Source organism: Crocodylus porosus, unplaced genomic scaffold, assembly GCF_001723895.1.
Source record: "Crocodylus porosus isolate Cpor-Errol unplaced genomic scaffold, CroPor_comp1, whole genome shotgun sequence".
Taxonomy (NCBI): Eukaryota; Metazoa; Chordata; order Crocodylia; family Crocodylidae; genus Crocodylus; species Crocodylus porosus.
Genome location: NW_017728886.1, coordinates 7,988,822 through 8,012,235, shown reverse-complemented (window position 1 = coordinate 8,012,235; position 23,414 = coordinate 7,988,822). Strand labels below are relative to the sequence as shown.

Sequence of the window (23,414 nt, the reverse complement as noted above, 5' to 3'; positions counted from 1 at the left end):
ACCAGCAGGGAAGAAGCTGGTGCTGAGCATGGGGGAAAGAGGGGAGAGGGCAGGGCCAGGCAGGCCCTGCTGTTGTGGGAGCCTGCCAGGCTTCCTCTGGGTCCTACTGCCCTTGGTTCTTGCCATTTTTGATAAATATTAATTTTCTACATTTTATGGGGCCCCATGGGCTGGATCGAATGGCCTCGTGGGCCAGATCCAGCCCGTGGGCTGTATTTTGCCCACTCCCGCGTTAAACACAGAGATCTCAAACAGAAAAAACTTCCCTATTGTTTTCCCCTAGAAAAATGAGTGAAAGTTAAGAACTGAGACTTTTCCAAGGGGTGCCTCAAGCCTAAAAATGTTGAGACCCACTGCCACAGACCCTGGCAAGGAGGCTCCTGAGTATCAAAACAGCACCACAAACACCTTCTAACACTAGATTTCCAAGTAACTGTGTTTCCTTAGGGAAGATTTTTCTCCTGATTTTTAATTTCTCTCTCAACTTTTCCATTTCAGTTTGTAATTATTACCAGAAGTAGCAGTACCTCTCCCTTTTCCAAAACCGTGTTGCTTAGACACTTCAGCCACTTGATGGGTACCTCAATAGTTAAGTGCATGCTGCAATGCCGCACTGAAAGCCAATGATTAATGAGGGGACATCCTGTCATGAGAAAAGGAAGGGAGAGGGCTGGGGAGAGAAAGATAGAAATTTAACTTTAAACCTTTCCTAAAAGTTCCCTAAATATTTACTTAGTTGCAATTTCATCTTTAATTTACATTAATGTTTCTAGGTCTGACAGCAAATAAAAAGGGTACTGAAGCATTAGAAAAGTTATATGAAAACAATATACAGAAGTTAGCACCTGGCTGTGTTTGTGCTTTTGGTTTTCATCCTGAAGCCATTTGGTTTCCTACCAACACTTGAAAGTACATCTTGAAAGGACACACAGTGAAATATAAGTGAGCTGTGAACTCAAAGAGGGGACAGCAAGTGCCTGTATACTGTACTGCCTTGAACCAAAGTTGCTAAGCTTATATGTAAGCACCAAATCCGGAAACCAGCAGGTGTCAAATCACATGTACTAGCAAAATATAAGATTTCAAGGTATTATAATCTCGTTAATCACTTCAGTCCTAAATCTTACCAAAGAAGGTTACACAGGGTAATAAAGCCAATATAATCTAATGAGCAGGGATCCTGGTTTTCTCAGGTTAAAAAAATCCAAAACTTTCTGATTACCCCCTCACCCTAAATATCCACATCCTTCCATGATTAAAACAAAACACCACTATATATACAGTATATAGAAACTCACCCAGAGCCCCATACCCTCTCTCTTACCGATAACTCTATCTACCCTACCACCAAGTTTGGTAAAGAAACTTACCCAGAGCCCCATACCCTATCTATAGGGTATAATATATAGACCTATATAGATCTGCATTTCTCTACCAAACTTTGTATGGCACTGTAGCATGCACTTGCACATGCGCACATGCACGCGCGCACACACACACACACACACACACACACACTCGCTCTCTGCTGGTTTGATCATAATCATGGAAAAATGTGGATGGAGGCAGTTCCAATCAGAAAATTTTTTATTTACTTATTTTTTTAAAATCAGAGAAAACCAGGATCCTTGTTAATGAGAAGCAAATGCTGCAATACAGTTATTTGGACTGGCTAAGGTATTTGGGGGGGGGAGTGGAGGGGTTAAAGAGTTTTATTATAGGAAAGCCTGCTTGTCCTTAAAGGAACGTTTAAGATCAGTGCAATAATAATAATAATAATAGAATAAAATACCAGTCAAAATATCCCCGTAACCACGATCCATTTCTAGTCTTCCCTTCACAATTTAATCCCATTTCCTTCCTCAAAATTTGCAAGCCTCAGCCATGGTCCCAGTTGAGACTCTTGCCCTTTCCTCAAGGAAGCACCTATTCCCTTCAACATGACAAATTTCAGAAAAGGCAGGGAAAACAAAAATACTCTTACTGAAATAGCACTCAGTTAACATAATATTAGAAACTATTTTGGAATGAGACAGTTAATTCATTAAAATACTCAACAGAAAACAACCCAGACCGTGTAAATAAGTTAATTAAAAACAAGATCTCAGGTTTCTGGTGGAACGTAGAAAGGTTGGTGTATATCTTTTATATAAAGGTAGGCTATACTCACTCATGAAGTGTGCTGCCAAAATTCATCAGGAAATAGGGATTAGAAGAGGGAGGGGGCGTTATTTTCTTTAAATGAATGTTAACTGCAGCTTTACTTTTTAGAAAACATCCAATTGGATCTGTGTAAATTGTATGAAAGGGTCACTAGTATAATGCAGCCCTTCCATAATGATCTATATTGTTCTCTTGTCTATTAACTCTCTCTCTTTTTTTTTTTTTTGAGAATCTTCTCTGCAATAAAAGTGTTGGAGGGGAGAGGAGGGGAGAGCTATGTCTGATGCCTGGACAAGATTGGCTTGCATGGGTTAAACTAACATCAGAACTGAAATACCATATGAACTTTCCAGCATTAGTAATTTAGCTATTATAAATGCTAGTCATATCACTACCCACTTTGGCAGGGCTGTCACCAACCGCTAGGATCAAACCAGCTAGTTAGGTCTTTTCTGCAGTACAGAAATCTTACTCCATATTGGTTAAAGATGCATGAGGTTTGACAACTTAAGGAGTCTTATGCAGATAAGAATACAATTATTTTAAGTAACAAGTTACCTAGATGTGCTCTCAATAGGAATAATCAACACTGTGCTTAAAATACAGACAGCCCAGGCCATACATGGCCCCTAATGCTGCTAAAGCTGGTAGAGAATGAACCAGTGCTCACCAGCAGGGGAATTTTTTGCCAAATTCCCCCTACTCTAGAGTCAGACAAAAGTAAAAAGAACATACACATTGTGTAGCCAAAGGACTCATGCCATATTTCAGCATGATTGTACAAGACACGGAAGCAAAGAGGAGAAGGGAACGGGGCAGGGAGAAGACTCCCTAATGATAAGAGACTATTAAAAGCTAGGGTTGTTTTGTTTTTGTTTTTTTTAATGCAGTAAACATCTCTCTACAGATCATGGAAAATTTCACCCATTAAACAATTTTAAAGATCTTCAATTCTGTCACAATTGCTTAATGGCCTGCTTCACAGCTTCCACAGACTTGGTTTTTTATCCCTTGAATAACCTCTTCCCATGCCCAAATGAAAATCTATTAATGGGAAAGAAACCCTTAAGGATAGAAACAAAGTGGTGATTTTTTTTTTTTTTTTTTTTAAACTTATACAATTATTAAACAGTATTTATGAAAATATGCTGGCCTCTCTCCTGCTGTCAGTCATCGTTGCCAATGAACGCACAGAAATAGGAACACCAAGCAAGCTTTTCATTTTTGCTCACAGGACGTGCAGGGTTTTGTTCCAAATTTTTGTCATGACTCAGTTCATACTACAAATTTATCAGTGACATTTGAAATAAAGTTTCCATTTGCTGGTACTACAAATTCAGATCCAGCAGCACTAGCAGCAGCAAGACCCCTGAGGGTACAAGGTTCACGCTGATTAGACCAGTGATTCTCAACCAGTGGCTGCATACAGATGAGCAACAAGAGTGGCTGCAGAGGTGGGTTAGCTGTCACCCTCCTCTATTTTGCAAGACCACGTTGAGATGTTAGCCAATGCTCTTTGAATAGGAAGCAGGAATACCACCTTAGTGCAGTTCTGCAGGCCAGGCTCAATGCCACGCAACTGCAGGTAAACTGTTTTTATTCAAGAGTTGACATATGCAGAGACATCTTGGGCATCGTTGGCCCATGCCAGGCAACAGGACTAAATGAAAGGTAGGTTTAAAGATGGTAAGCAGGGATGAAGGGGTAAGGTACGCCATAGGATCAAAAAGGTTGAGAACCACTGGGCCAGACGTCCTCCAAGCTGGAATGGATTACAGTATTTAAAATACAAGTAGCTACCTTCAACCTTGGCTGCGTACACGCATTCAAATAATCTGGGAGAATTCTCCCAGGTTTGTTCTCCTGGTAGAAAAAACGTACCCAGAGCCCCATGTACAGACATTTGAATGGTGAGGCCCTGGAGAGTAGAGAGCTTGCAGGGGTTACATTGTACATCCAGCAGGAAAGGAAGGGCAATGCACATATCTAAGTGTGCCCTGCAGGCTTCCTTAGTCTGACTGGTGACAGATGGTAGCAGACTGCCCATAGTCAGCCTGCGTTTCCCTGCAGTATGTCAGGATCATGAAGTTGGCATGTTCTGCTCCCTGCTACAGCTGCAGAATCCAATGAGTTACACACTGTCTCCCTGGGTGGCAGGGAAAAAAAAAAAAAAATACTGGAAGACGATGTTCTCTTCTGAGAACTATGCTACCAATCCCATTGTTGCTACCACTGGTAAAGATGTGACCAGGCCAGATCCAGAGGGAGTGCAGTGGGATGGCTGCACCCGATTTCAAGTAAAGGTCGCATGCTGGCAGCTCTATTTCCCCATGGGCCCAGCTCCATGGGTCCCCTATGGTGTCCAAAGCACAGGTGGAACAGGATACCAGGACACCAAAGAAGGAGCAGGCAAGGAAGAGGGAACCCATCAGCTTCTCCTGCTGTCCCCAAGTGACCTGGTGGTGAGGGAAGCCCCACTCCTGCAAGGGAACAGCTGTGCACTGTGCTGGGTAAGGCTGAAAATGGCATCATAAGTGGGTGGTCCTCATCCCATCCTTCTAGTATCTGCCTCCAAACCCCGGGGGTAACCTGCAGGTTGGGCAGAGAGCAGAAATGCCTGGAAGAAGGGGGAGGGAAAAGTTGCCCACTGACACTGCTATCCCCAGCCCTGCCCTGTACTAGGCAAAGCTGCTCCTGCAGCTGGAGTCTCCAGGGCAGCACGGCAAACATGGCGAGGGGGGAGGGAACAGAGATCTGGAACCCCACGCACCAGTCATGGGGCTTCCCCTTCCCCAGGATCACCTGGGGACAGCAGTGACAGTGAGCTTGCAGGTACTTCTGCTCCCTGCCTGCCCCCCCATGTGTTCCCTGCAGTCCAGGAGCATATGCTGGAAGGGACATTGCCCTTGCTGCCAATGTCCCCAGCCAAGCCCTACACCTTATCTTGCTGCTGTTCAAAGCCCCAGCTGCAGTGGGGCAGGAGCAGTGGCAGCAGACTGGTCCCCCTCCCCTTACACCCTGCTGGAGAGGGGGAGGTCTTTGCACTGGAAGGGATAGGGTGCTGAGAGCAATGGCAGGGAGTCTCACCTGCTGCCCATCAGCTGCTGTCACATGGTCTGCCCACGGAGCGGGGCAAGGGGACTGCAACCTCCCTTTTCAAATACCTAGATCCGCCCAGGGATGCGTCAGGACACTTCTGCACATCAGCTATGGGAAATTTTTGACAAAATGCTTCTGCTCTAAACAAAACTCTGCTAGCGTGCTTGGCTCTCTGCTTGGCCGGTGGCCAGGAGTTGTCTACAGAACACTGTAAATAACCCTGAAGTGTCTTGTCACCGCCTGGGGCCTGCGCTAGCACAGAGCTGCCTGCCCAGAACCAGTTTAGCATACTGCCTGTGCAGTGTGAACAGGCTCCCCCACCATATTTGCACAACTGGTTCGACAGGTCCTTTGCAACGCTCTGCATCAGGACATTCCACACCACCAGACCCATCTTTGTTACTGCCATGTATCTGGCCTTCAGAAGTGCCACCCAGTCATGCTTTCCCACACTGCACTACTGCAAATATGGTTAAGCCAGCATTCATGCTGCAAACACAAGATATTCTGGGGATGAAAGTTAAACTAACGGACAGACAATCTTATTTCTTGTAACTGGTTATGATGTTTTTCTTTAACTTCTTGGAAACGATATGGTTGAAGTGATGACTAACACCTTCCTTTGTGCCAATGGATATCTGTTAAATTAAATCCCATGCTAATATATTCTCACATCAGTGTCTCCTGGTTATTTCTATTACCTCTCATTCTGCTTAGGCATTCCCTCATTTGTAAACCCTCGACATACATTTTTTGTTTTAAATCTCCCAAATCTTCACAGGGAAACCAGGGGAATGAGGTCACTGATAATGTCCCTCTCCCAGAGCAAGACAAAAATCCTCACAGCCCATGCTAATCTGACCACAGGGTAAAATTCCTTCCTCATCCTAAATGTAGCCATTGGTCTGACCCTGAGCAGAGAAGCAAGACCGTCTAAACAGGAACTTTTCTAAGTTGCAGCAGGAACACCTGCAAGCTTACGGCATGTAACGGCTGCCATTACATACTGCAACGTATCCTATATTCAAAACTCAAAATTAAAAAATTTAGACTAACATACAACACAAATGCTACCAGGTTTACAACATCTGCCTGGGACAACTTTGCAAAGACAAGATCTAGCTTACAAATATTTGGGCACTTAAGAGAGACTACGCCTTGTTTTCTAAAACCAAGATCTGAACATTGCAACTACACAGGTATCAACAAGTCATTGTCAAAAAGATTAAACTGGTAATTATCTTGGGACAGGGAGCAATCAAAATTGAGAAAAACTTTAGTTTGCCTAGTAAGATGAAATAGGAGGGCAATAAAACACAAGCTGTTTTTTTAAATGAACCCATTTTGTACACCAGAAAAGCAACATCAACTTAGTAAAGAAGCTTAGATGTTTAACTGATTATTTTAAAGCAGATTTACAGAGAGTGGTAACGAAATACTATGAACAAACTCCTGAAATCAGACCTGCTATATTGTTTAGTACTCCCAAACAGGATAACAGCTAGTCAGCTCTACCAATCAATTATTTAGAGGAAGAAAAACATTACAGAAGTGGTGGACTTTATAACCAAACTGAAACCTTCATCACCATACAAAGGGCAGAGTGGAATACCACAACCCTTGCTACAAGGATACCAAAAAGGGAAGCTTATTACAGGAGCCATTATAATTATATAAGTTAGGAGAATTTTAAAGATTTGCTTACATTTGTCTGCCCACAGCTTACTGCCTCATTTTGAACTGTGATCCAAGAGAAACTTCAGCTCTTAAAACCTAGATAAAATGATCCATGGTGAACAATATGGTCCCAGTCTCTCTTGGAAGCCAGACTATGTCAGAAAAGTTATAGTTCAACCCTGTAACTCTTACAGTGGGAGAGTGTTAGATTAATTAATTATCTAGCTGATAGTGATAGTAATTGATTTTACACATTCTGGACGTGCCCACAAGTGTGGACATTTGCTTCCCTGGGGACAAGAAGCAGCGGCACACTGTGTGTGCATTCCTGTGCACATACTGCACAGCTGTGCTCACCCGGACACAGCCTCCGAGACCGAATTTAATAGAAATTGAAAATTTATTTGGCTGAATATAAAGCCACCACAAACATGCTTATTTATAAAGATTATCCGCTGTATTGTTTGGGTCTCAGAGCTTGTCTAGGCCAAGAGGCATCTAATGCCAGAAGTTCTGGGAGCAGACGGCAGCCACCACAGGGAAACTGCCTGTGTGCATGCACACCTGGGCAACTTCTTGGGGATCTGCATGGCTCCACTCATCAGGTGTCAGCAGGACATGAAAGACACCCTGGAGATCCACAACTGGTGCAGCAGCTGACAGCAGATGCAGGTATATCTGCTCACAACTTTTTCAATCCAAGAGCTGGTATTGCTTACCAGCAGAGAAGCATTCTACTCTACAGGAGAACCGTCAGCAAAAAAAATATGGCACATAGGTCAGGATTCAATGTATTTAGCTATGATCCAACAGAACTATATTGACTCCTATTTTTTTTGTCATTGTGAGACTACTGAACCCAATCAAGTAATTTCCAAAAGGAAATAAACCTACACCACAGCTGACAACTTATAGCAAAAGATGTAACCAGAAGATAAGAAAACTCCTTGTACCACAGCATCCTTCTTTGTAATTCTTTTGTGTAATCAATGTGCATTTCCTCCCAGAAGTTGAATGCAATTCACCGACTCAAAGCTTTCCATCAGAATACTCTTCATGGCTGGCAAAAATTTTAATCAAATTAGAGCTTTTCCTTCAAACCCTCTGGAGAAATAGGTTTGTTAATCTTAAAAAAGCGGGGAGGGGGAGAGGGAGAGAGAGAGAGAGAGAGAGAGAGAGAGAGAGAGATCGGATTTTGTTGTCATTTCCTTCCATGATCCTCCTGAACATCTGCTTAAGTACAAGTGCTTGTTGCATAAACAGAGTAAAGAATATATTTTAGCTAACTAGCAAAGCTATCTGAATTACTGCTACTTTTTAATCCTGCCAAAACTAATACAAGACAAAAATTCCACGACGTGACTGAAATAAGCTCACAGTTCAAACAAAGACCAAAACCCCGTGAAGTTCAGGTCAAACTTAAACTTTCCAATGCCAGGCTTAGTCTAACATAGAATATGGTCACAACCATTAAAATGCCATTATTGTTTGTTTAGAGTTCTCTCCATTTAAAAATATATTCCCTAGAAGGACCTTAGAATAGAGATTTTGAACAAAATTTAATTTTAGTTTCTTCTGCTCTTAGTTTGGATACAATCTTGAAAATTCTCACTGCCACCACTTCATTGCATCCACCTATAATGACTTGCTAGCTAACTTTTAGCTCCATGGAAAAATTAAAGAATGATCGCAGTAAAAAGATGATGGGGATTAAGCAAATGTACAGGCCTGCATTGAGCATAAACCTGCATTTAAGTGGATTTTTTAAAAAACATCTGACCCCATGTGGTTAGACTGTTAGGAGTTTTACAAAGCAGCAAAATGTTTTGTGGCTAAGATTTAATGTCCCATAAGAAGGGGACAAATCTAGATAGGAGTGAAATGAATGGCACAGGGGGGGAAGGCAAGCAGACTCAGAAGTTTTTATCCCCTAGCCCAGATCATAAGCTGACAAGTCATTTTCACATTATGATTATTAGCAGCTTAAATGAAACAGTCTTGGTTCGGTTCCCAGAAACTAGCATCCACACCACAAAAATAACAAGACCAAGCAGCATTCCTTACTCAAAATGTGAATGGAGGTCAATACCTGATTTAACTTCTAGGAACAGAGAAATTGTCATTTAAGATCAAGCCAATAGGAGACAACAAGCAACCCCCAATACTTTAAAGGAAGATATAATGCATCCAGTTGTTCACTTTACCAAGGGGAGATTATTTTTTCCCTGACTGCAGGATTTTACACGTTTTGGTCATTTTTTCTTTTGCAATCATCTCTCTTTATTTAATGTAGTTCTAGGATGTATCAAAATGTACTTCCTGGTATCTGTTTTACACATACTGCCTTTTAATTCTAAGTTCTAAGGGGGAAAAATAATAAAAGGCTTTGCCTTTTTCATCCAGTTGTTAGTTACTAGGTGCATCTATTACATTTCTTATTTTTTTTTCCTTTCTTTCCAGGTCTTTTAATCTAACACAGAACTCCTTCTAGGGGGTTGGTCATTTTGTTGTTGCTCTTTGTAATTTTTGTATTTCCATTAGATCTAGTCTTTCCCAAGATGAAAGAAACAGATTTTACCACATTATCTGAGGTGCAGGCTTACCCTTTTACTATGTTAGTATTACCTTATTTTCTATAATATTCCCTTCCAAACATAATCCAATATACTGTCTGCTTATCAGACTGTCTCTATAAATTTAAAAAAAAAAAAAAGATGCCTTCACCAAGTTATCCACCAAGATGCCTCAACTAATCTAGAAGCCACTGGTCTGCACCAGTGGTTTAAAGTGTTTTCCTTCTGATGTGTGTTATTTTGCCACTGTCTACATTGAACCATCGTTGCTATGTACTTTCTACCATTTCTTAGTTTGCTGGCTCTTTTCATAAGATTTTTCAAACCTCCTTTGTAGTTTAGGGAGCCATGTTATTCAGGCAGGAGTCTTAGGGATTTTTAACACTGTTATACAAGAGTCAGCATGGGGTAGCAGCAACCGCAGAGGAGGCACCGCCAGGATCCTTCTGCCCACTGTGTGCCACTCTTAGTCCAGCATTCTGATACCATGCTCTGCCCCATACTTGCACAGGTTTTTCTGATGCTCCAGCCCTACTTGCTCTCTACCCTCGCTGCCAAATTTGCCCTTCAACATGGTTGCTGCCCAGAGGGATCTGCAGCACCAGGTGATGACAGGGAGCAAAGACTGTGGGTGGGGAGAGGGGAGAGGCAAGAGCATGAATGCAGGGAACGCTGGGTCACAGCAGGCCGCACTATCTCTGTAAAGCCTGCTGATCCCTGCTGTTGCTTATCTTTATCTTCAGGTAATAAATACTTAATCAGGAAAGGTGCTTCACTCAATCAAGCCAGGATCAAGTGCACATCAACTACCACTGGAGCACCAGCCCATGACCTTTGTGGCACCAAAAGTGTTGCTCAACTGTTGGGGGTGGAATATCCTAATATTAAAGTATTTTAAATAATATTAGAAAGGAAAACATACATTTTTAGTGATTTTAGGTTTACAAACTAAAAAGGTTTAATCTTCTGTAGTATTATTTTAAAACTTTATAAAAATAATTCGACTTTAAAATGAGATAGCGCCCTGCCCTGTGCAGCAGCAGGGTTTGAGGCTGATGAGCCACTGGCTTGCATTAGCCTGGAAGGAGCTGACAGGCTACCAGGTTTAGTGTTGGTAGGGTCTCAGGCCCGTGGGAAGGGGAGATGAAGACTGCCCAGCTGCCAGCACTGTACTTTGCCCGAGCTGCTTGTGCTTCCTAGTGCCCTTTGAAGGGAGTCATATGCTTTGGGAATACAGTTGGAGTGGGACCATGTTCTGCAATGGGCCTTTCTCTGAAGTAACTTTCTGATGTTTTCAACTGCTGTAGCCAGGGCTGTGCTGCACTAGAGCCCCGTGGGTCTGCATCCACCAAGGGCAGGAGTCCACTGACTTTCCCCTTTCAGCTGCCAAAGTTTTAGAGAGCTCTGGGGCCTGGGAGCCGAGTATCCCTGCCACTTGCCACATCCTTCCCATTCTGTGCCCCCCCTCCCTCAGATTCAGCAGCAGGGAAAGAAGAGGAGGGGGAATGGTGACTGCATTCAGCTCCTAGGCTCTGGAACGGTATATAAGCTCTGAGCCCACCACATATCAGTGCAGGTACTGGCCGGAGCCACAGCTTCATGTAGCTTTGGAGCCTAGGAGCTGAGCATCACTGCTGCTACTTGGATCCTCCTTTCCCTGCTGCAGTGGAGAAGAGGAGGGAGGGGGACCTGACAGCTCCTGGGCTCCAGAGCTGCATGAAAGCTCTGAGCATCAGTGTGGGTGAACAGCTCCGCTGCTGCTTATATCCTTCTTTCTCCTGTCGCTGAATCCAGAAGCATTCCCATGCTGTTCACACCAGCTTTGCAGGCCACATCTAGCCTGTGGCCTGGAAGTTGAGCAGCAGTGTACTAGAAAAATGACCCATTAATGTTTCAGACAGTTTTACAATCCATAGCAAATCATCTCTCTCTGTCAAAATACCTTTTCTGAACTGAACATATAACCTTCTCTATACCTTTATCCACTGTAATTACTCCACTTAAGTATTTCGACTGGTTAGAAAAGGTACCCCAAAAAATCCATGCGCGCATGCATTTATATGTATCCAGTGCAACCTGGAATGCCTGTGCAAGTCGGGATTTCTGGACCTGACCTGTGAGGATGGCACATGTTCAAGCATGTGTATGCTGAGAAAAAGACGCAGGCAGAGATCATGTATCCATTAAAACGACTTGCCATTTTACCCTCTTTGAAGTCACATTTGTTCATGTAGGCTCACTTACAATGGCTGCTACAGCATCTAACATAGTTAGAATGGAGTGACTCTGCCAAGAGACATTACATCAAGGTTCATCTGCTCTGTGCCTTTCATAAGGGACAAGAGAAGGCTCAGGGGGGACCTCGTGGCCGCCTATAAGTATATAAGGGGTGTGCACGAGGAACTGGGAGAATGTCTGCTCACCAGGGCACTCCAAGAGAAGACAAGGTCTAATGGTCACAAACTGCTGGAAGACTGTTTTAGATTGGACATAACGAAAAACTTCTTTACCGTCTGAGTCTCCAGAGTCTGGAACAGACTCCTCCCAGAAGTGGTGACTGCTCTGGATACAGTCAAGAAATACCTGGATGCTTATCTTGCCGGGATGATCTGACCTCAACTGACTTCCTGCCCCTTGGGCAGGGACCTGAATCTGATGATCTCGCAAAGTCCCTTCTGGCTCTAACATCTATGAAATCTATAATGCCTGGTCTACATTATGTAGCTTTGCCAACACAGCTAAGAGTATATTCAACCTCACACCTCCCTTGTGCAAGTAAAACCCCTTCTTTCTGCTAGCAGAACAACATCAAATCTGTGAACAACAGATTTCTACTACTACACAGGAGAGAACAGAAGCCACAAGTAGATGGCACCTGCATTTTCTACCACTTTTTAGGACCCTTTTAACAGCTGATGCCTCCTCAGTTGCCATGCATGCCTTGCCAGCACAGCTGGTGTATTAGAGCCTTGTGGTTGCAGCAGCACAGTTTCCTTTAGTATCAGCATGAGACAAACATATACACAGTTTCACTGCTGATTAATTGCCTACAAGTGTCAAAACTACTTTCAGTTTCATTGCTGCCTCAACTGAAACTCTGAAGCGGTGGGGGAGAGAACAGAGGATTCATCCTGCTCTGCGAGTCAGGTCTGCCAAGAAAGTGGGAAGTCTCTGCAGAAGAAATCTGACCAGACTACATTTTACTAATCAGTCTGTCAAACAACTGAACAAGACCCCAAAATGAAAATATACCAAATCTATATAAAGTATCTAACAGACTGGCTGACATTTCACCACCAGTAAATCTACTTCAGGTTTCACTCACACTCGCATATTCACATACCTACAGCTCAAAAGTGTTGGTACACTGGATATTATTCACTTAGCAGCAATCACCTTTCTATTATGCAGGAAGTGGAATAGATGATTCTAAAGGTGTAATCTGCCCTTAAAATCTATTAATCATGACTTAGGTAAGAAACAATGACTCTTCACACTGGCACATTTTTTAAACATATACACACACACTTCCTCTAAAACGAAGAAGAGTTCTTTAGCTTCTGATTCACTCTCTACATAAAGCGTTTTGTGAAACTATGTGCTTAAGTCAAATGTACATTATTAAATCTGTTCTGTAGATCAGGGCTGTCCAACCCGTGTGGCCAGGGGCCACAGGCCCCCCACCACATAAGTGTGTTGCACGCTGCACTGCATAGCAACTCTTCAGCTATCCCATCCATAACTCCTAGCCCCCTCTACACCCCCAGGTAAGGGCAGGAAGCAGAAGCTGGTGGAGGGAGAGGGAGCGTGCATGAGATGACCTCAGGGGTGCCATGATCATGACAATCTTCAAGAAAGGAGACAAGTCTGACTACAGAAATTATAGAGGGATTGCAGTAGCACCTAGGACTAGGTTAATCCCTCGCAGGATGCATGCAGCCCAAAAGCTGCTAGTTGTACAGCCCTGTTGTAGATGAAAGGATTTCAGTTTCCATTACTACCAACTACTATTACGAAACCCTAAAAATACTGCAGCAGTATGAACAGTGCTAAAGTACCACACAGATAAAAAAAGAAAAACTAAGGGACTTTTATATAAAGCTTGCCCCAATAACATATTAATTAAAGCCCGAAGCCTTCAACTAGGCCTGACGCATCATTTTTTTCTTCCATTTCTCTGAAGCTGCTAGTTTCACTACAAATATTCATGTGGAACCACTCAACGTTAATTGGCACTGAAAGACATAATTGTATGGGGTTCGTGTTGATCTAACCTATAGCAAAAGCAAGCAGATTTAAGTAAATACAAAGGACTAACAATACAACATTAAGACTGCACAGATTAAAATCTTGGGTCAGAGAAATGCATGAAATTGAAACCTCAGCCACAGAATCACAGAGCTCAATAAGTGTGAACAGAATTCAGTCCAACTGGTGACCAGGTGGGAGATGCTAGAGCTGTCCTCTGTCCCAGCCCCACCGACTGAAGTCTAAAAAAAAAAAAAACTTTCACTACATCTCCGATTCTCCACAATCCTCTTCCAAAAATGGAAAATGTTAGAAATCTCAGAAATTAAAAATCTTAAGACTTTTTTTTAATTATTATTATTAATATCTCTGGTGGTATTTTCAAAGTTCAGTGAGACCTTTAAGACCCCTTCCTTATACAATACCTGCAGCATCACCTAACTTAACTCAATCTGAGCTTCCTGTTGAGACTCAGCTTTCTAATAGTTTCATCAAATTCTGCTGAAAAAATATCTTAACAAACGCCTACTAAGCATGCTTAAGAGAGTTTTTTTTAAAATCACCTCTTTCCTCCTCTCCAGCAGACACCAAACGAACACACATGCACACCTCACTGATCATTCCTGGCTTTAGCTTCACTCATCCAAGCAGTCCTCCCGGCTCCAATGACTATCACCATTAAAACTAATTACTTCAGCAAGGATTTCCAGGAGGAGGCCACCAGCAAAGTCCAAGTATCAGTCATTCCTTTTTTCACAAAGGGAAAAAAACCATTACATGCAAACAAGCATTTTGAATACCACTAAAAGATTTTTGTTTGAATTGCCCGCAGGATAATTTACTGAAGTAGAAAACAAGCTTGAAAAATTACAATCTGAAAAGCAAATAGTTTGAAAACATTTGAGAGACAAGGGGAGGAGAAGGTCATGGTAATTTTTATTGGACCAACTGTATAGTTAGGAATGCTGTTAAAAAGGCTTGCCTGACATCCCTCCCAACTACACATCTGATCCAATAAAATGTATCAGAAAACCCCTCATCTCTCCTGGAACCCCATAGTTACAACAATCCAACCCCTGAAAACATACAAAGATGAAGTTTTTACAATGTTTACATAGTTAGCTGCAACACCAGAAGCTCTGGTAACACCAAAATTGGGAGAATTTCCTAATAGTCCTTTCTCTTCATATGACTTCTTACAGAAATATAGCAATGCATGCCTTCAGTAAGATCACTCCTCCCTCTGCTACAAACAGGGACATACTCACTTACAAATGTTACTTATATGGGTAAAAGTCAAGCTGCAGATCTAAGAGCACAGAAGTCATAGCTGTTTTGTTTCATGCTGAAAAAGTTTCTCCACCAGCAACATTCAGTCCTGACAGGCTCAGGAGCCACATGAGTAGTCAGTGTTAACCAAACAGCCACAATAGGTAAGCCACTTGGTGAACTGTGGCAAATGAACCCAAGTTCAAAAGGGGGAAAAACATAAGACTATGCAAACATCACTAAAATTCTAACAGGAGGAAAACACTTCAAAAGTGGAAAGGCTCTTCAAGTGGTAACCGACTACAAGAAAGTCATACCAAACGTATACAGACAGGGAACAAAAAAAAGTGTTTGGTAGGACTTTCTGGAAAGAATTAAGGCATTTATACATGTGCTTGGAGGGGGGACCCTTTAATTAGAGTGGCTCCAAGAGCTGCTCTAATTGAAGCACCCAGAGTGTCTTGCATCCGTGTCCCTGTGCTTCAAAATGGGAGGGGGGTGATTTATCTAAAGATTGTTGAACAAACTTTTGATAAAAGTGCCCCCGCTACATTTTGAAGTACAGGGATGCTGATACACGAGACATGGGAGGCTGCTGGAGCGCGGCAATTGCCACGCTCCAACAAACTTGATTAATCGAGTCTGCTCCATACTGGAATTACAGCGCACTGGAGCAGCTTTGCTGCTCATGTATAGGTACCCATAGGTGGCAAGTCAAAGAGCCTCTTATGGCTTAGGAGCCCTGGTGCCTTAGTGCTCTAACAAATGAACCCTGTATATTAAACAGCAATGCAAAACAGATTTCTGATAGGATCTTCAGGGCCAGAAGAAACAAAGAAGCCTCATTTATGTCTACCTTGGCTGCCACCACTTTACATTTTCATACATTTTTTCCATATTCTGATTAGCACTAGCTTTAAAATGCTGAGCAATTTCCACATGCAAACTCAAATTACTTGTAAGTGTATTTATGATGCTCATTAGTGTGAATCTCGGCAAAGATTAAATTCAAAAGACTGAAATATGGCATATGACAGCTCACACTGAGCATCTTATCGACTCATCTGTTAGAAATATGCATGTTTTAATTTGCATTTCTGAATGCCAGATTGACAAAATATGGTTCAAACTTGCTGTTTTTAAGGCACACTGAATTCATGAAAGCTTCAGTTCTACTTTGAGTTCAAGATAACACCATCAACCATAAAATGCAACATCTTCACAGCCCTCAAATATGGTTTGAATACCAGATATTTGTGTAACCTATCATTTGTATCACTGGAGATGCAGTTAAAACTGAACAAATGGGACTGTAACTCTGAATCTCAATTAAATCCTAGATTATTTCAGGTTACTGCAGTCTCTCAGGAACAGAAACCCTTAAACTGTATGGCTGCTTTGGTTTCATGTAGCAACTATGCCATTAGTTAATGTTTTAGATTTTTACCCTCTGCAAGGAATTCACATTCCAAAACAGAGCAGAAAATCATTTTTGCATGTAATCTAGAGTGATTTCGGTGACTACAACAACAGATTATTAAACCATTTCAATAAATATGAACATAGAGTAATTATTATGAGTCTGTACCTGTATTGATATATTAAATATTAAGTATATTAAATGCATAACATGTATTTTACATAAATAATGCAATACTTAGCCACTTGTTCAAATCACGAGGATAAAGAGGGAATTAAATGCCCACATTTTCTTAAATCCGAGACAAGGTCTTTCCCTCAGTTCAACACGAGGAAAAAAAGCCTCATCTTGGATTCAAGTACTGGCCTGGAACAGGTCGCTACTGAGACTTAAGGCCTGGCTCTAGCCTGGGGCCAGAGCTGCAGCCACCACGTGCCCTGGGCTGGGGCCAGAGCTGTGGCCAGCACTGCTGACCGGCAGGAGGGGAAGTGCAAGGGAGACCACACAGAGCAGGATGGAGCACTGTGCAGTGTGCAGCCTGGGGCAGCACTAAGGCAACCATGCAGTGGCAAGGGAGCTGCTGCAGATCTGGCTCCAGCCCTGACCTGGACCCAATGCTGTGGTTAGATCCACCACTTTTGCCTGCTATGTGCCCTGGTACCGGGGCCAGACCTGCTGCCATCTGGCTAAGGCTAGAGCCACCATGTGTTCCAGGTCCCAGGCCAAAGTCCCTGCATAGGGGAGCAAGTGACAGGGGCTGGGGGAGGGGGAAGGGCAGGCACTGGAGAGGGAAGTGGCTGGGTGAGTGGGGGGAGAGAGGGGACAGGCAGCAATGGGGTGTGAGCACAAATGGTGCGGGCGGGGCAGACGGCCAGGCCACTTGCCCCAGCTTTCCCCACCATTTGCCCCCCACCATACCCCAGCAGAATTTAAGAATTTAAGACAACCGTGCAATAATAATATTCTACAGGTGAAAAATTATCATCGTGGATATTTTGATCTTGGACTTGGGTAGATATTCCAAATGCAGGTATTCTAGATATTTTAAACATCTGATTAAATCACATTTCACTAAAATTTGAATTAAGAAACGATACACTTCTGTACATACTACTCCAGACATGCACTTTTAACTGCATATCTTTTGAAATGCTCATAGCTTCGAATGACAACGAATGTTTTTCCTTTGTTCAAAAGAAAGAACTGAAGAGCTTTTATTCAAAATACTGATAGTAGCTTTATAGATCAGGTTTTTAGTTTAAAACAAAATACCTGGCTTTTACACATAATAAAAGATAATAATAATTAAAAAAAAAAACTTAACATACACAAGTATTTTGAAATACTGCAATAAGTTCTTTAATCATGGTCAAATATTATGGCAAATTAAGAAAGGTATGCCCAAACTGGTAGTCAGTCAAATATCAAACAGAATCTTTAGGGCACTATACCTACTAGACTAAAATATAACCCTATTACTACAGAATAATTAATTTATGACTACCTGACCAGCCCAAAATCTCTGCCTTAATTATAAAGGCTAAAACCATAGAATCATAACAAGCTAGCGTTGGAAGGGACCTCGGGAGGTTATTTAGTTCAGAGGTTCCCAATCACTGGGCCATGGTGGGTTGGCTGCCAGGTTGTGGCATGAGCCCCCTGCTCAGACCCCCCCGTCCAGCCTGGCAAGCAGCTTCTGGGGTTAAAGCTACACACCAGGGCAGCCCCAGGAGGGAGGCAGCTGGCTCTGCACACCCCATCCTGCTCCTACCGGGCTGTGGTATAAAAAAAGTTTGGAAACCACTGATCTAGTCCAACCCCCTGCTCAAAGCAGAACCATCTCCAACTAGATCATTTCAGCCAAAGCTTTGTGTAGCTGCGTCTTAAAAACCTCCAAAAATGGAGCTTCCACCACCTCTCTGGGTAACCCATCCCAGTGCTTTACTATCCTCCCCATGAGAAAGTTCTTCCTAATATCCAACATACACTTCCCTTGCTGCAAGCTGAAAATGAGCATTTGTTAATACAAAGAAAAAAAAAATCACTTATTTGGGCAGGAGATACTGTATGCATCAAATATCTCATCTAAATATTCAATACTCAGTACTAAAAAAAAAAAAAAAATAATCACTGCATATTTTTTAATGTCAGAAGGATTTAACGGACACATCTAGAGGTCATTGCTCCAGTGATCAGTACATAAAATGTAATTAATTCTGTTAAAATTAAAATTAAAACCATCTGTTATACTGATTATGCCAAGGTCTATAATTTGAATAAAAAAGTAAGTTAAAATGTTTCCACATCTGTCCCTTACATCAAAGAAAAAAAAGCTATGCACAATTACTTTTCATAACCTGTATCTATCCATTTTAATTTCAAGCTACAACTTTTGCTGCTCTTAAATTCAGAAGAGCAAAAAATGCCTGCTGTTTCAGATCTATCAGCAAATTGGTAATCTGACTTATTGAAAGTGAGATTTTTTCAGCGAATTCAAGTATTTGTTAATCCTCTGCACAAAAATATTAACTGTAGTGTTTGAGTTATGTACAATAAAGTTACATTTCCAAAGAGTAACTTTATAGTTTCAGTTTTAAAGTCAGTTGAGCATAACAACTTCTGGAAAAGAAACAGTATTTCATGATATATACTAGATGTAATAATTGAAAAAGTAGTTGTTACAACTTTCCATGCCCAGCCTTCATTTTGACAGACAGAAGTAAATGCAGGGCACCACCATGTGGCAACATATCATTATATGTTTGTATTTAATATGTTTGTATTTAAATATGTTTATATTTAAATAAAAGAATCTGACACCATGTTCACAGTTTTGGTCTAATTATGAAGTACATGCCTTAATTTTGCCACCTAAATATTCACATATTTAAAAAAAAGTTCATGGGAAAGTCATTGTGGGAAAGTTGAGAGTTACACAAAAGCTAATATTTGACGGGGAAAACCAATTTTAAGGCATTGTGGATTAACAAAAAAATCCTTAGATTTTATTTTTAAAACCTAACAGCAACATGAAATAAAACTGCCCAAACTTATGGTGAGAAAATAGGCTGGTCTCTTGCCTATCTATATTACATTCTCTTGCAATGATAAATGCACCTTAAACATACTCAGCTGGATCACACTCAGAACACTGGCTACTTTGCATAATTCAAATTTCCACATTTTAAACCAACACTATGTTAAGACATGTGCCTTGTTTAAAAAGCAGATTAAAATAATTTGAGAAAAGAAAAATCACTCTAAAGTGTGGTTTGATTAACATACATGCACAAAAGAGTTAATAGTTGGTATTGCTATAAAGCTTCTTTCCTCTGCATTAAAATGAGGATTAAAAAATCCAAAAACAATAATAATCTCCAGATACCCTATATGCCAAATTATGCCTTGCTGCACACGAGTACAGCAAAACTCTTGGAATAAGTGGGTAAATTAAATCAAATGGCTCTAATTGAAACCGTATAACCAGAGCTGTTTTAATTACTATACAATTGCAGAAGATGGTAAACATCTAAGCCAGCATGTTTTGGAATTAGCTGCTTCAAGAGTTAAATTAGCATGCACTAAAAACATACATGTTAGAGACCCACCATATGCATGTCAACTGAATCCAACCAAATTATGTAAAAACCAGGCCCTGAACGCTCAATTTAAAGTGTGGCCTTCCAGGAAAAGCTTTCAATTCCCCACTGCCACATGTCTGCCACCCTTTAGCTTTAGCTCTGCAAGAGGCTACCCTCGCAGAATGCTCCGATTGGACTCACAGGAATCTGCACATTAGAAGGAATTGTGCGTACAACATGCAGGCATTAAAGGCAGGCAGGAAACTCACCTCAATGCACAAATCAATGGGCCCTTAAAAAGGTAGGAAGCCTGTGACCCTACAAAGAGCTTAAAGATGGCTAACATTTCCAGTACAAACCCTCCAGATACAGGGGATTACTCCTCTCAACCATAGCCAGTTGCTCTGGAATGACATCTGACAAAACTTCAACTCACAGTGCATATTAATATATTGGAAATAGAGACAAATGCAATCCAGCATTCACTCATGTACAAAGCTTCTTTCTTTCTTCTTTTAAAAGTCCACGAAACCTGAAGTTTTAGAGCCCAGCAGCCTGTATTTCAAGTAATGATCATTCTGGGGTTTTAAAAACCCCCCAAAACATTAAAAATGTTTTTAAAAGTCACTTCTAGACAGTACCAGAAGAGATGATATGTTGGGCAAACATGCACTGTAGCATGAGGCAGGATTCTGAAGGCACAGTTTTTGAATAAACAGGGTAAAGATCCAGCAGGCACATTTCTGTTTGCTGTGAATATATATATATATATATATATATATTTTTTTTCAATACAAGCTGTCAAAATGCACTCCACCAGCTGTGTCTCAACTAACCTTTGTACTCTTAACATTTCCCACTGCTAACACCACAAATGCAGCTCCAACTGTTAACAGCAGCAACAGTGGGAGCCTCAGTAGGGACAGGCCTCAAGTTTTAACCACTCAATCACTTAGCCCTACTCCAAACAGGAGTCCCAGTGTATAAAGTGTCAGTAATCACAAGTGCCTGTTGACAATTGCATCTCCCAAACTCCCTGCTGCTAACACCAGTGGAAATACTAGAAGTCTCCTAACGTAGAGAGACCTCGGAGCAGAGGTATCATTTCACAAATGATATGGGTGAGAGACAAGTGCTTGTAGCATTCATGTCCCACAGGAGAAAACACTGAGCACACTGCATTCAAAAGCTTCTCCAAGTCTATCCCAAGCATGCCGTTGCTCTACTGAAAGATACCACCCACAAAAAACCAAAAGTCTATCCCTCTTTCACAAGAATTCTCAAATGGCACAGATGAGTTTCTTGCGAGTAACTGTTCTGCAGCTAGTATTCATAAAGTAGCAATGTCTGGATTACTTTGCTTTAAAAATAATGTTGTCATGAAATACAGAACCACCTTTAACTATTCACAAAAACCACCGCACACAGCAAACCGGAAAGATTGCTTCAGGGTATATGAAAACAATAACTGCTGATTGCAGGAGAAAGGGACAGTACTTTTATCATTTTAAAGTAGGATGATTACCAACTGCCAGGTCAACTGACAACACAAAATGTTACACTCATGCCCACTCATTTCTGTTCCTTCCCACCCCCTGCCCCACTTAATGCTGTCCAAAACACAACTACATGCACAAATCACTTCAAAAGTCTGTGAACATTCAGAAAATGACTCCAGCAAACCTGGACACGATGACAGAGTGTTTTTTATTCGTCTGGCAGCACCTGCTTCTGCACCACAAAGGACATAGCCACTCACAATTCAAAGCCCCCTGCAACACCCCACAAGGAAGTGAGGTTAAGCTACTGCCAGTGTCCTGACGTCCCAGAAGGGGCTGTGCCACCAGCCAGGCTCTGCCTGTCCCATTTCAGATTTGGGAAAATACAATCTTTACCTGACTCTGGGACTGAGCTATGACTGGATATTCACTGATCACTGATTTGCTTGCTTCTTTTCACAAGTAGCTTCCATTTCTTGCATGGGCTCAGACCAGAACCTGGCCACAGCATCTGAAGACAGACTAAATTGCTAAATTGGAGGGAAGTGCAGTTTTCATCCCCACCCCAACCTGCAACCCAAAATTAAAAAAAAAAAAAAAAATCTCTTGCTACCTAAACCTGAGATCTCCCCCTTGTACTGGCAGCCTACCAGCATTACAGGACTCCCCACCGGGAGATCCTCAGCAATAGATATGTTATGTAGACAAGCATATTTTAGGGTAAATTAAAACAATGTCACACACATCTACATTTCTACAAAACAACTCATTTCAGAGGTCTTCTTCCTACAAAAAAAATAAAAAGCCTTTCTTCAGAGGCAGTGCCTTGGAAGGATTAGATCAACCTTTTTAAGCTCAAGACAGGCACCCCTCCGAAAACACTAGTGCTTAGTTTTCACTCGTGTCTTGACACACAAAAAAAATAACAAAAAATAAAAACAGCAGAGCCATTTCTCTGTTGCAAAGTGCTCAAAAACGGGCAGAACATTTTTTTTTTTAAACCCTGCTGCTTCTTCCTGGAAACTGTTGGGTCCACCAGGCGCGTCGGCACTGCCTGCCCAACCCTGCCAGCAGTGCGCAGCACCCTACAAAAGATCCTCCAGCACCCCAGGGCCAGGGAGCGAGGGAAGGCTGAGGCTAGCTGCTTGGCTGAGCACCACCACAGGATACCATCCCCGGCTGCAACCCCTTGCCTGGCTGCAGCACCCCTGAAAGGCTCTCATGGCACAAGTCACCCCCGGTTGAGAACCACTGGAGGACCTCTCGCCTGGCTGCGGCACCCCTGGAAAGCTCTCACAGCACCAAACACCCCCAATTGAGACTCGCAGAGGACCCCGTCCCTAGCTGCAGCACCCCTGCGAGGCTCTCATGCCACCGGTCACCCCCAGTTGATAATCGTGGAGGCCCCCATCCCTGGCTACTGCACCTCTTCGATGCCCCCGCCCCGGTTGACACTCGCAGAGGATCCCAGGCCCTAGCTGCAACACCCCTGCATGGCTCTCATGGCACCAGGACCCTCCAGCTGAGAACCGCAGAGGACCCCAACCCTAGCCAAGCACCCCTGCAAGGATCCTGAAGCACAGGAGCAGAGGTGGAAATGCAGCCTCGTGCACCCCGGGGAGGATCTTATGGGCAGGGGGGTTCCCGGTTGAGAAGCACCAACCCCCTGGAAGGATCCAGGAGCAGCCCTAGGTGGGGAGATACAATCAAGACCCCCCCCCCCCCCCCCCACTCAGTCTCTCACCTTTCTCGTGGGCGCAGGACAGGATCTCCTCCTCTTTGGGGTTGGTCACCTGGGTGATCACGGACGGGTTGTCCATGGAAACGGAGGGGGGGCGCGTGCACCTGGCAGCTCCCTCCCTCCCTCCCCGGGACAGGTGCGGGC

At 42.6% G+C, this 23,414-nt stretch overlaps 1 protein-coding gene across 3 annotated transcripts in view; it reads right to left on the bottom strand.

The window, feature by feature from the left end:
- The window catches only part of CTDSPL (CTD small phosphatase like), a 113,260-nt gene extending 89,852 nt beyond the window's left edge, over positions 1–23,408 (bottom strand). For 2 of the 3 annotated variants that reach the window (XM_019529986.1, XM_019530003.1), the window contains exon 1: positions 23,274–23,408. In XM_019529986.1, the coding sequence (XP_019385531.1) occupies positions 23,274–23,349 (76 nt within the window). In that variant the 5' untranslated portion in view covers positions 23,350–23,408. Of the gene's footprint in view, positions 1–14,323; positions 14,508–23,273 lie in introns of all 3 variants that reach the window. The other variant, XM_019529994.1, reaches the window with a different exon arrangement.
- Between the last annotated feature and the right edge of the window lie 6 nt (positions 23,409–23,414).